The 14,087-nt window shown below is 34.2% G+C and overlaps 2 protein-coding genes across 2 annotated transcripts; both read left to right on the top strand.

The window, feature by feature from the left end:
* The first annotated feature begins 1,908 nt into the window (after positions 1-1,908).
* On the top strand, positions 1,909-3,096 carry LOC117118741 (histamine H2 receptor-like). Its single transcript, XM_033263421.1, has one exon. It carries the CDS (start codon positions 2,080-2,082, stop codon positions 3,094-3,096), a length of 1,017 nt encoding a protein of 338 aa, XP_033119312.1. The 5' UTR covers positions 1,909-2,079.
* A 9,465-nt stretch (positions 3,097-12,561) lies between these two features.
* Positions 12,562-13,779, top strand: LOC117118742 (adenosine receptor A2b-like). Its single transcript, XM_033263422.1, has one exon. It carries the CDS (start codon positions 12,562-12,564, stop codon positions 13,777-13,779), a length of 1,218 nt encoding a protein of 405 aa, XP_033119313.1.
* Positions 13,780-14,087: the final 308 nt, after the last annotated feature.

Consider the following 14,087-nt stretch of genomic DNA (forward strand, 5'->3'; position numbering starts at 1 on the left):
GTCTTTGTTGAAAGGGCACTTCATGAAAAGGGGGGTTCGTTCGAACCCAACAACCCCCCTGGCTACGGGCTTGTGTGATTAGTTTGTTAATGATTGCCTTCTTCAGCATCGTTTTGCACGGTAGGCCTATTGTGGGCGATGATGATAATGTCTATCGTTTTAATAATTTTTTATAGATACGCCACTGTCTATAAGAAACTATGTTTTGATGACTTAAAATGACTTTTGTACAATTGATAAATATTTTTGGCAAATTATATTTACCAAAATGAACATATTTGTAAAATATTTAACTACCATTGCAAAACGTACTTAAGGCATGTCCCATACCGCCAAATTTTGTATTGGCATCATATAATACAAGATGTAATTGTATTGGTAATCGCGTCAGAATCGAGTTTCCTAGTCCTAATATAATACACATACGTTAATTTAACAACTATTTAATAGTATTTTGTGTTTTCAGGCTGCAGGTAATGTATTTAACTATAGTAAGAATCTACTATTAATCACTTGTTTTATTCTTGCATTGATTCAACAGGCTCATACAAAGAAAATTGTGTCGTTCAAAATCAAAATCGAACCCTAGGTCTATCGCGATGCAACAGCTGATCACTGAGGCTGATACAGACTTGAAAACAGCGCATGCGCAAAATAGGTTCTATAAGGATAATTATGAATAATTCATGAGATTTTACCAAACTATCCTACGTTACGCAATCTCCCTCGCTGCGCCTGTTAAAATATTTTGATCCGACTGAGGGCGTAGTTTATTTCATATGGAAAGCCACGATCATTTTTTTTTAAAACTCACACGTATATATATAGTTTTTCTTTATTTTTTTTCGGAGATTTGTGTGATTAAAAATATATAGTCAAATTTAAGTAATTATAATGTATCAAAATGCATTGTGATACTGTTAATTAGCGAAATTATCAATTAGCTATAGGTTTTTGTAGAGACGTTATTCCAGCCTCGTGAGGTCACTTCTCAAGGTAAACATCGACCGTGACAAGCGACTAAAAACTGGTTATAAAAGTTGCTTTTTTCGTTAAATCCCATTTTTTGTTCGACGCAACATCAAGATATGTTCTTTCCAATATATAAAGGACTTACGGTTTGAATTTCATTGAAGTAGGAGCTTAACCATGATGAAGGTGATTTTTTATTTTTAATAGGCTTTAGTAATTTGCCATCTGTCAAATTAAAACGGTAAATAAAAAGATATGGGTACGACGATACCACGGTATGGTTAAACACTGACAGTACATACAAAATGAAAATCATTCATCGTATAATTTATGATCATAGCACCTCTAGATGACCGGAAATGCACTCTCAGACTTACATTTTGGACATGATTTTCTTTTTATCTCCATAAAAAAATGACAAATTTAGGGGTCGGGATAGGCCGGTTGCCCCGTCCCTGAATCCGCCACTGAAGGATAATAGAATTTAATTGTGAAGAAGAACTGAATGGATGTTTGGAAGATAAAGGACCTCTAAAGTAAGGTCCGATTACGTGAATTGTCAATGTTACGATTTTAATTTTGTTTATATTCTCTCAGTGCTTAACCATACTTTTGTATTGTCGTATGCCTATATTTTTATTTGCCATTTTAATTTTATAAATGGCATTAAAATTCATCTCAATAGTTAAATGCCTAATTGTCTTAATGTAATGAGTAAATATAAAGATATAATTATATTGCAGCACATAATTTCCACTACACTTAATGTGGGAGAACTTAAAAAAAAGATCATGACTGAAACAAATTACAAGTGCAATGAAAATGTCGGAAACATAATATGACAACAAATAAACCACTGCGCATGTCAAAATTCAGTCACATGTATTGTCTATCCAATAATTGCAAAATGTCCCCTAGCCTTTTTTGTATTGAATATGAGCTTTGATCTACATACAATAATGTTAGCCTATATCGAATTATATATTCATTGAATTACGAGTGACTATACTACCAGCGAGTAAATGTATATTTACAGACTAAACGGTAGTGGTTGACAGTTTTAACCAAATTCACCTTGCAACCGGTTTTAAAACTCTATTCATCGTCATGGCGGCAACAATTGATGTGTTGATACAACAAAATGTTTCTGTAGGATTATTTATTTTTGTGATTTGTACATTTTTACCTGTCATGCTGGTGACGATAATTGGAAACTTGATTGTTATACTCAGTGTGTACCGGAAACGTTCTTTAGCAAAAACTCCGAATAGTATCTTCATATCATCCTTAGCACTCTTTGATTTCTTAAATGGGTTGATTGGAATTCCACTCTGTATGGTTGCTTATATTCTTCGTAGACAGTTTTTCTATATAGAAAACTGTGGAATTTGGTATCGTGTGCCTGCCAGAATATTTGTCACAATCTCAATGCTTCATCTCCTTGTGATCACTATTGATCGATTCCTAGCGATTAAATACCCTCTTCGGTATATTGTGTGGATGCCCGTTGAAAGAGCAATTCGAATTTGTATTTGTGTCAGTTTTGTTGGTGTATTTCTCGGGGGAATTCCATCTGCAGTCGGTGCCCTCGCAAGCCTGTTAGTGCCACCTCCTAATGTGACGTATGAATACGAATGCCGGAGCTCGGCATTTTATGATATATATGGCAATTCAGTGTACTTTTACCTCAGCGCAATTATCGGCTTGACAATTCCTATTATGTTTATTCTGTACTCATATATTTTCTCAGTTGCGTCAAAAAAGGCGAAGGAGATTGCCACACATCACGGAAAGAAAGTTAACAGGCGAGAAATGAAAGTTACCAAGACAGCAGCCATAGTACTTCTAGTTTACACTCTGTGTGTTGCACCAACCTTTCTAAAAAGCACAATTGTCCACAACGCTGTTGATAATGGTTCCACTTGGCTTGTGTGGTTCTTGTGGTTAGCAGATTTTCTCATCCTCGCTAACTCGATGATTAATCCATTAATATATGCTGGAAGAAGTAAAGAAATGAGAAAAGAATTCAAAGAAACATTCACTACATTATTTGTAAGATTTAACCGGATCAGAAGTAAACGCGGCGAAAGACGAGCAGACATAAGCTGTGTTTACGTAATATAACTGTTCAATCTTGTAAAATATAGGCATATGCATTAGGAAAAGAAATCATTCTCTATGGTTATTTATTTTTATCTGGTTTCCTGTATGACGATAATTGTAAACTTTATATCCTCACTGTAACTTTTGATCGATTTTTTGTGATTAAATACCGACTTCGATACCATATGTTTATGTTTAAGGTTGTTTTTACGGGCAAATTCATTTTTGTTGCTGTTGTTTTGCCAGCCGTTATGTGCCACCGCCCAATATGACGTATGAATACATAACGTTAGACTGTGGAATTTCTGCACATAATGTAATTTACGGTCAAACTGTTTTTGACTATATTTACTCCCTTTTTTGTAGTTTACAATTGTAATCAAGTTCTTTCTGTATGTTTCTGTGTAACTTTAGTTTATTGCGTCAATGAAACACGCCAGGGAAAGAAGCTTTGAAAACGAGAAATGAAAAGACAAAACAACAGTCATATCAGTGAAATTTATACTGTTCTTTGGTCATAGTACTTCTAGCGCACACTGTGTATTGCAGCAACTGCTCTCAAAGGCTCGGTATAGATCCACCTGGCTTTTGATTTACTAGTGTTTTTCAAATTTACTCATCTTTGCTCACTTGACGATGAAGAATCCGTTAATTTATGCAGGAAAGAGTAACGAAATTGGACAAGAATTCGAAAAAACCTTTTAATTCAGCACTTGTTTCCCCACGTCGTTTGCAAACACTAGTAACGTTTCAGTTGTATTATAGAAACATTAGATACCATCACACACATTGTATAAGGATCAAATGCCAAAGCGTTTGGCAGAAGCTGAAAAATGTGCAACCCCACATTAAAGAGAGCAATACAGATGGTTCAACGTCTCTGACATGCACACTAAACTAATGTCTAACGTCAATAATCTCATTGTATGTAACATTGGGAAAAAATTGCCTGTTACACTCTAAAATGTCTCCGTATACTTGTTCTATAATTAACATAATTCAGTCTTTGTTTAAATAAAGTCGGAGATATGTGCTGTCTCGACCACCCTACAGTCACTCTCAGATAGGGAGTGAGGTGCAAAGTGGCTCCTCGAATGTAACAGTGAGATAATATTGAATTTGTATTATATTTTGTTGCATTACATGGATATGTGGATGACTAAATCAATAAATCTTGGCGTTGCAGCCAACTTTAAGAAAATGATAATAGGCCTATTTACACGAGTTGCTGAGTATTGTTCTTATTGTACAGTATTTCAATTTTAATTCAATAATACCCTCCCTGCAGCTAGAGCGTGTCTACTATCTATTAATTTTAATTTATTTTAATGAAATAGAAAGCCGACCTGATGTTTTATCAATTCCAATTTATCTCCGTGAGCATGTTAATATATATATATACGTAGTTTGAGTTTGTGGTTAAAATAAAATTCATAAAAATGTAGTATTATCTTTGTATTGTTGTATAATGATAAGCCACTTTATGATTTCATTTACTGAAAATGATATACACGAACTATCAAAATAATAAAAACTAAGCTACTTATTAGCTTAGTATGTCATTAAAACAGCATAAAAATCGTTGTAGTTTTGGCAACACAGGCCTAGAATAAAAATATAGGCTCCCTGCTAGAGCTTGTGTGTTATAAAATGAATCTTTCGAACTGATTACTCCTTGAATTGAAGATACTGCCACCTCGTTCACGTATTGTTTTATGTTCATACATTGTACCATTTCAACTGCTTATATACCATACTTTGCTTGGAGGTCATGCGTCTGTTTTTTATTGTCATTTTCCAAAATCCAAGTTGAAAAAATCCACAATTATTTTTTTATACAACCTGCTTATTTACCATCTGAATTTGTAGCCACCCAACCAATAGTCATCATGGATCAGGGCCGTCAGAACAGCACCGACTTTGGCCTGATCAATTTTTCTCAATTCGTTTACATTAAATAGCATTACAATGTCTTTTTGAGGTTATGTTAAAGCAAAATTCCACCATACGCTTCTTTTTGTTTTTATGTACTTTTTGTACTTATGTATATTTATGCACTCTTTTGCTAATCCTAAATGTTAGTAATTATTATAGACTTTAAAAAAAAATGGTTAGAGATGTACTGTATAATAACAATTAACTACTTTTAAGATTTTGGGTTTTAGAGTCGGTATAAGGTAAGGTATAACCCTGTATCTGTGGTATAAGGGTTAAACCGGCCTTTATTCTTGCATTCTAATTGGACCCCTAAAGTGAAGGACATCCATTTTTCTAAAGTTTGCATGTGCTACTTAAAAATGCCATATTTTCACTTTTTCACCCCCGGCCTCCCGCTGACGCGGGAGGCCGGGGGGAGGCCCCACCCGTCGGGGAGAGCTGCTCCCCCCCCCCATAGGGGAAAAAAGCACAATTCGTCGGGGAGGAAAAATTATATGTATTTTCTACATATTCATAAACTCTAAAATCGATTAAATAAGCCTTTGAAACCCATAAATTGTAAAAAAATTTATTGGCCCCCCCCCCCCCACAGACCACTTTCAAGGCCTTTTAATCGAAACTGGACCACGCCCACTTTGATTTTGTCAATTTAAAGCAATCAAAAAGACAAGGACAGGCAATACCCTGTAATTTACTACTTTTTAACCGAGGACCTAGTCTTTAAATTTTTTTCTCAATTAACTTATCTAAGGCCTCCCTCTGCAATACGCTATCATTTGTATTGTTAAATATGTGTAAATTTGGAATAAACGAAAAGGCATTGTCGGCGGCAAGATAAATAAGTTGCAAACTTAATTTCTGTAGGCAGTTTTTTTTTTCTCCAACAAGGGTAAACCTACTCGTCGTCAAATAATAAAAAGTGTCCCAATGCTCTAGCTGTTTGAACAAATGTTTTCAGTTTTAGATTTTCCAGACAGGTCCTGAGATAAGCCTGCTTATATCGAAACACGAGCGCAGTCAGTAGGCCCATACTTTTAAGTAAAGAAAAATGTATGACATCATAAAAGCTAAGATTACATGAAAGAAATGAAACGTATATTACCGTATAGATAAACTTTTTCTTCATCTCCATAATTTTCCGCCAGCCACTCGTAGTGACATATTTATTTTTCAATATTTATTTTTGGTGTGGAAGAGTGGAGAAGGTGTCCTTGTTAGTTACTAATTCAACGTGAGTGACAAGTCCATGAAAGATTTTAAAGTCACACCACTGATTTTTATTATACCATTTGCACACATAAATGACTAAATTTTGTAGACTTTCGTTTACAACATCAACATAAATACATTTATCATCGGAAAACACATTACCTATGTCATTTCCCACTGGCTGTGATACATCATTGACTTAAATGAGAAAAAGTGGTTCGAGGACCGAACCTTGGGGAATTCCGATTTCATTATTCCAGGTTCAGATTTTTTGTCCAATGCAAAAAACAAATTGCATCCTGTTTTGTAGATTATTTCTAAACCAGTTCATCGAGTTTGCATCAAAGCCATATTTTTAAGTTCATATAATAATTATTATGATTTATTATATCAAAGCATTTAGCTATATCCAGAAAACACGAGCCAATTACTTCAAAGTCGTTTAGAGAATCTAGCCATTCACTAATTATCCTAAGTAATGATTCAATAGTAGAGTGTATTGAAATCAGGACAGATTAAGACTCCAGAAAATACCACTTTTCGTCAATTTAAAAAAACTTTATTAATATAGATATGATTTTTTAGATGATTGTTTATCGGTTGCTGTGGTTACATGGAGCTAATTCGTGCGTCGTCATATTTCTTCCCGTACTTTAATTCGATTTTTTTCTGTACTTTTGTGTTTCACCTCAAGCACTCGATCAACATGTAATTACCTTTAATAAATCATTGATTCATTTCATCTTTCATAGTAACTTGTACGCGGAAATTTAAATTATTCATACAGTATAAACAGCGCTGTGAAATTGTATTATTCTTCAGAGACATGGGCATATAATAGATTATATATCAAATATTTTTATCTATTTTGGTTAAGACAATTTTCATAGTACATTAACACCATACAGTTTTACTGTATTAAAGAATCATTAAACATTAAAATGTACAAAGATACAAAGTAATATAGCAATAGTACTTCTAAATACAGACATATAGATATATAGTAAGGATTGTAGTCAACTAAAAAAATCCATGAATTTATACCAGCCAATTTAAGAGTCTGCAAAAGAATAGGGGAATGGCATTTTTAACTGTAATTTTTAGATATGGTCCTATTAATAAAATATAAATCACAAAAGGTTAGTGTAATGTACAGGTTTCTGACAATTCATTACAATAGATGAGGGGGTGCAGAGGTGAAACGTATACACTTATATTATAAAGTATTATTTTTGGGGGGTATGTGGGCTTCGGTCTTAGGATTTAACGTTCCTACTCCGGGTTGCACAGTTCGATTAAATTTGACAGTGTTGTCAGAGTTGTTTAAGTTGTTGATGATGTTTTTGTTTAATTATGTTTGGGAATCACAATTTCCTATTTTTGCTTCTGCATGTGTCAATATTTAACTTGAAATGGTTTTGTGTACAGTGGATACAGCAAATTGTGTTTATATACTTTTTCTTGACGCTCTTGATCGCCTTGTTCTGTTTTTTTTTTTTGTTTTTTTGTTTTTTTTTTTGTTCTATAAATTTGTAATTCTGAAATAAAAGATGAATGAATTATTATTATTATCATTATTATTATTATTAAATTAATCGATGAGAATGATATTGATAATATTAGTAATAATAATTATAATAATGATACTTTATATCTGCAAGGGTTTGCACGGTCGTGCAGTTTTCTCAATTGTATATTGCTACAACCATCATTTTACTGTTGTCAAAAATCGTTCATATTAGTCAAATAATATTCTATATTAGCGCTATGGTTCTGGTCGTGGAACAAGTCTTTGATACAAGATTTAAAGTTAGTGGAAGATATAGTTCCACCGTACCTTGTTGAAAAATACCCTTTACTTTTAAAGGTTTAAATTTCAATTGCAAGTACTCTGGGCATAGTTGATTCGTATACTTTTGTGTTGTGATGACGATTTGGCCAAATCAAACCCCAACAATTTATAAATAGTTAATTGTAATTTTATATTTATACCTCCAAACATTTTCAAATCAATCTTTTCTTTATTACTAAAAAAAATTAAGGAAATTAAGAAAAAGTTTAAATGTACATACAAAAAAAATACACAAGCGCATGGTGAATTATTGTTTTAATATGTAACATTAAAAAAATAATGTAATGCGTACATACATTTCAAAGAGGGGTTCAGAAAGTTCCGAAAAAAAACCCAAAAAAGAAAGGGGGATCGGTTGGTCCTCCCCCGGGAAAATTTTGATTCCTAGATTGCCGGAAATGAGCTTTCCCGAATTCTGAGGTGTCTAATGACCTTTTAAGTTCTTCTAAGTTCAAGGTTTTCCCTCTCTTGAAAACGGTCAGGTAATTTTATCTCATTCTTAGGCCTATACATAAAGAGAGAGAGAGAAAAAAAGATATATTATTATATTCCAACAATATTGAGTAGTTGTATTCGTAGTCTTTCCTCCATAGATCGATAGGCCAGAAGAACGCACTTTCGTACATAAATTATTACGACATTGAACCCAAAACAGTGTTTGTTTAATTTATTTAATTGAAGGCTAGTTGGGCTAAGTCAAGTTTGTCTGATCTGCCAACTTATGCCTAGTAGGTTAGCATGCCTTTTGTAAACCAGGACTTATTAGTATTTTGTTACGTTTCTTCACAGGGGGGGGGGTTCGTCCGAACCCCTTGAACCCCCCACCCATCTCCGCCACTGACATACAGACCTAATTTATGATACCAGCATACAGGTCTCCCTCTAATTAAAGACCTTTCCATTTAAAAACCATCTATATGACGACTATTTTGTGGTCCCATATTACCAAATGTACTTTAGTTTCTAATTATATTCTAATTAGAGACCAAAGCTGCCAAAGACCATGGATGGAACCCTGGTCCCAAAAGCCTACTTTAATTGGAGGGAGACCTTATATTTATCTGAAACAGTAATGGAATTGACAAAAATTGGTCCGGTCACAGCCAGTGCAGTTCCGACGGCCTGGACCTGTATATGTATACATATTGAACACTAAAAAAAAGAGGAATGATACAATATTCGAAGAATCCACTTGCTGAAAATATTAAGTATCTTTAAAACTTAGGCACACACTGCGCCTGACGACACAAACACTGTCTGCTGATTGTAGCTGGCAGCAGGTGGTTGTCTGAGAAGATGGAGTTAAATCTTCAGTTGTTTGCTCCTGGCCTCAATTTCAGCATTTTTGTCTTCAACATATTCTTAGAGTAGGCAATTTCTACTACTTTTTGCAAGTCGTCATTAGTGGCGTGGCCTGCGGCATACATTAAGACAATGTGACGATGGGATAAGGTGTACACGAAATCTACTTGCTACAAAGAAAAGGTTTTTACTGTAGGCCTATTCTCGATTTACTTTTATAGAATATGCCTGGGTGTGGGGCATAAAAAGGGATCAGGGCTAAAAGGATGCTTGGAAGATAAAGGGCCTCTAAACTATGGTCTGATTACGTGAATTGTAAATGTAGATCTTTTTTTATATTCTCATTGCTTAACCATACTTTTGTATGTGTTAGAGGCAGTGTGAATATGGGAAAGGTCCAAAAATGACAGTTGTTTTTTTTTTCTTGTACAGTTGTCTACTGTACTCTTGAAATTGGCCTACAATACAATTTGCCAAAATTTGGTATAGTAGACCTAAGTTTGGGTCATACATGTTAATCATGCTACAGTTGAGTTAAGACGTGTCTAACGTGTGCTCCTGGATTAGCATTTCTCACAGTGTACTTACCTGTATGTAAAACGACATGGCACACACTAAGCGAGCCACGCGTGTCTCTGCTACATCGAAGACCAACCTAGACAAGAATAGTACGTACCTGAGGAAGTAGACTTGCCACAAGTCTCTATGATTTCCTAGTATTAGTAGCTAATTTTGGAGAGCGCCATTAGCGTCGGTATATATCGACAAACTTTTATGCGAATTAGAAACCCCAAGAAAAAGTATACTATGAAACGCCAAGCAAAAAGGTAATATGGAACGGCATTGGTGCCAAAATCGATTTTCCCAGATTTTTACTAATTAATACAAAGTTTAGGGACTGGAACACAGTCTGCTCATGCACCGCCTCATGTCGGTGCATGCATAAAACGTAATTTCCTAAAATTTGGATATCTGAGATTGACAGACAAAATTCTCTATAGGCCTATATTAATTTACTTCCTTGATTTAAGGAAACGTATATTGAGATACGCAAAGTTTAGTAGGTTAGAAGTTTAAAGGAGAGGACTTCCTTATGTTGTGATCATATTAGAATGTAATAATATCATTAAAAACCATTCAACATAAAACATATCAAAATTATTAAGTTAAACCTTCTACTTCGGTGCATGAATATAACGCAATTTTGGGATATATGAGATTTAATTAACATTTGATAATGTACTGAATATAAAATATTAAATATTTTACATTTTAATCAGCAATCTATCAGAAATACGGGGATTGGTTATACTGTAATGCCTTCAGAACCCCTGCAATACTAAAACTGGGATCCAACAGGCAGTGAATATTCCATTTTGATTTAGTGTAGATGTTTTTTTATATATTTTTTAATTTTATTTGAATTCGTTTTATTTTGTATGATTCATATGATATTTTCCAGAGAGAGATAAATGAATGAATGCCTGAAATGATACTTTATGGGTTTCAGATTACTGTACAAAACAGATATCATAAATCATCTATTGTCCGACTGTGTGCATTAAACATTTGACGACGACGATAATGTCTCCGAATTCCCAACCGTAACTTAGGCTACGGACCTCGCTTGACACTTCACAGGGTAAACTCTGGATCCGCGTTTGACATGTACCGTATTTAATAATAATAATAATAATAATAATAATAATAATAATAATAATAATAATAATAATTAATAATAATAAATTTTAATGCTTAAAAAAGGTATATTTACAGTATATTTATTTATAAAAAATAAATTTCAAAAAAGGGCTTGAAAAATCTGCTCTGCTGCTACTTATAAATCTTATACTAAACCATTGTTCCATGAATATAATGTCTGGAATATTTAAAATTGAAATAATTTACAAATTGGTATGTTTATGTTTCGTTTACACAAAGGTACGCTACCTCTTCATATCGCCTCTTTATTTTCTAAACTATCCTCTCACCATTGTCACAACACTAGATTTTCTTTAAAATAATTAACTTTACCTACTACATCCAAACTTAGACGTCACTCTATTTTCTATTCTGGTCCAAAATTATGGACTACACTTCCCTTACCTCTTACAAATCCGCCATTAGTTGCAAGCTTCAAATTTAATTTTAAACGCACTCTGGTCTCGGATTACGGTGCACAGTAGGTGGGGTGTACAGCCTCCTCCATAATTGACTCTGTGATATTTTACTTACTTATTTACTGAATCCTTTTTTTGTCAACATCAATATTGTAAAATGTAATTCTTTTCTTTTCCTTTAAATATTGGCACATTGTGTTTTGATATAACGCTTGAGTTATTCGTGCGCCCGGATTAACTGTAACTTTTTAAATTCTATTTATTTATTTTATTATTATTATTATTATTGTTTTTTATTTTTTAACTTATTTTATTATTATTTTTTGCATTGCATTACTGTATTTAGTTTTATCATTACAATTGATTGTCTCAACTCTTAGGTAATTTACTTCTTTTAAAGGGGGGCCTAGGCTTTAAAGTTTCTTTGATAAACTTATCTAGGCCTCCCTCTGCATATTTTTTACGCTATCATCTATAGGCCTATGTTAAATATGTGGAAAACTTGAATAAAACGAAACAAAACGAAGGAGAGAGGGGATGAGTGGAAGATAAAGCAACCCTACACGTATTGTAATCTTAAAGAAATTTATTTTCTATATACGGTCAGTGTTTAACCATACCATGGTATTGTCGCATACATATATATTTTTTACCGTTTCAATTTTATAGGTGGTATCAAAATTCATCGCAGTAGTTAAATGCCTAAATGGCATGTAATATTAAAAAATAAATATGGTGATTTTTGTTGCAGCACATAATGTCTAATCTATGTGGGGGAACTGAGAAAAATTGCTCATGCCAGAAAAAATTACAGTAGCCTATATCATCACCTTCATTTAATGACATTGAAGAAAGCATGATATAAGAACCACTGCGCATGTCTAATTTCAGTCCATGTTTTGTCTCTCCAATCATTGCAAGACTGTTCATTGGTTCGTTTATATTGGTTATGAGCATGCATCTACATACAATAACATTAGCCTAATTGAAATTCTCATAATTCATTTGTATCTGTTACGCCTGAAGTGCCAAGTCTTGGGAGCAGAAAACCCGAGAAATATCCTAATGCTAACAAAAGCAAACAACCACAGAGACAAAGAGAAGACAGCAGAAGGAACCAGTGTCACTGCTCTGTTCTCCAGACAAAAAGGTAGTGGTGGACAGTTTTTCATGGCGGTAACAATTGATTTGTTGATACAACAAAACGTTTCTGTAGTGTTATTTATTTTTGTGATTTGTACATTTTTACCTGTCATGCTGGTGACAATAGTTGGAAACTTGATTGTTATACTCAGTGTGTACCGGAAAAGTGCTTCAACAAAAACTTCGAGCAGTATCTTCATATCTTCCTTAGCACTCTTTGATTTCTTAACTGGGTTGATTGGAGTTCCACTCTGTATGGTTGCTTATATTCTTCGTAGACAGTTCCTATATAATTATAGCTGCGGGACTTGGTATTTTATGCCCGCCACAATATCTGTCACTATCTCAGGGCTGCATCTAATGGTGATCACTATTGATCGAGTGCTTGCGATTAAATACCCTCTTCGGTATAGAGCGTGGATGCCCGTTGAAAGAGCAATTCGAATTTGCATTTGTGTCAGTTTGCTTGGCTTTTTTCTTGGAGGAAGTTCATTTGCAGTAGGTGCCCTAGCAAGCCTGTTTGTGCCACCGCCTAATGTGACGTATGAATACGAATGCGGGAGTTCAGCGTTTTATGATATGTATGGCTACCCTGTGTACATTTACCTCATCCCGATTGCCGGTTTGACAATTCCTATCATGTTCATTCTGTACGCATATATTTTCTCAATTGCGTCAAAAAAAGCGAAAGACATTGCCACACGCCACGGAAAGAAATTTAACAGACGAGAAATTAAAGTTACCAAGACAACAGCCATAGTACTTCTGGTTTACACCCTGTGTGTTGCACCAACTGTTCTAAAAAGCATTGTCCATAAAGCTGTTGATAATGGTTCCACCTGGCTTGTGTGGTACTTGTGGTTAACAGATTTTCTCATCCTCGCTAACTCGATGGTGAATCCGTTAATATATGCAGGAAGAAGTAAAGATATGAAAAAAGAATTCAAAGAAACATTTACTTCATTATTTGTAAGAATTACCCGTATCAGAAGAAACAACAAAAGAGGCATTTGTGTTGACGGTTCGGGTTCAGTAAAAGCTAAATCAGATGCAAAGGCATCCATTATATCAACAGACTTAAGAGCTCGTTTCCCCTCGTCGTTTGAAAACACTGGAGATGTTTCAGTTCATGTATTATAGGAATACAGTATTAAATACCATCACACAAATACACACACCCACACACTCCACCATTAAGGATAAATGCTATTAGAGCGCATTGGCCGAATCTCAACGGGTTCTCATTTCTTGCAACTCCTCATTAAAGAGAACTATATAAATGGTTCGATCAGCACATTGGCCGAGATTTTACATTAACAAGCCTAATCTCTTTTCTCAGCCAACTGAACTTATTTCTGCAAATTCTAGGCCTAGATAAATTTTCATTGCCATAAAATTATTGATAATACAATAGTATTACAATAATCGCACATTAATATTTAGGATAG

The sequence above is a fragment of the Anneissia japonica genome, unplaced genomic scaffold (assembly GCF_011630105.1).
Source record: "Anneissia japonica isolate Jap-2015-1 unplaced genomic scaffold, ASM1163010v1 scaffold1951_len603592_cov169, whole genome shotgun sequence".
Lineage (NCBI taxonomy): Eukaryota > Metazoa > Echinodermata > Crinoidea > Comatulida > Comatulidae > Anneissia > Anneissia japonica.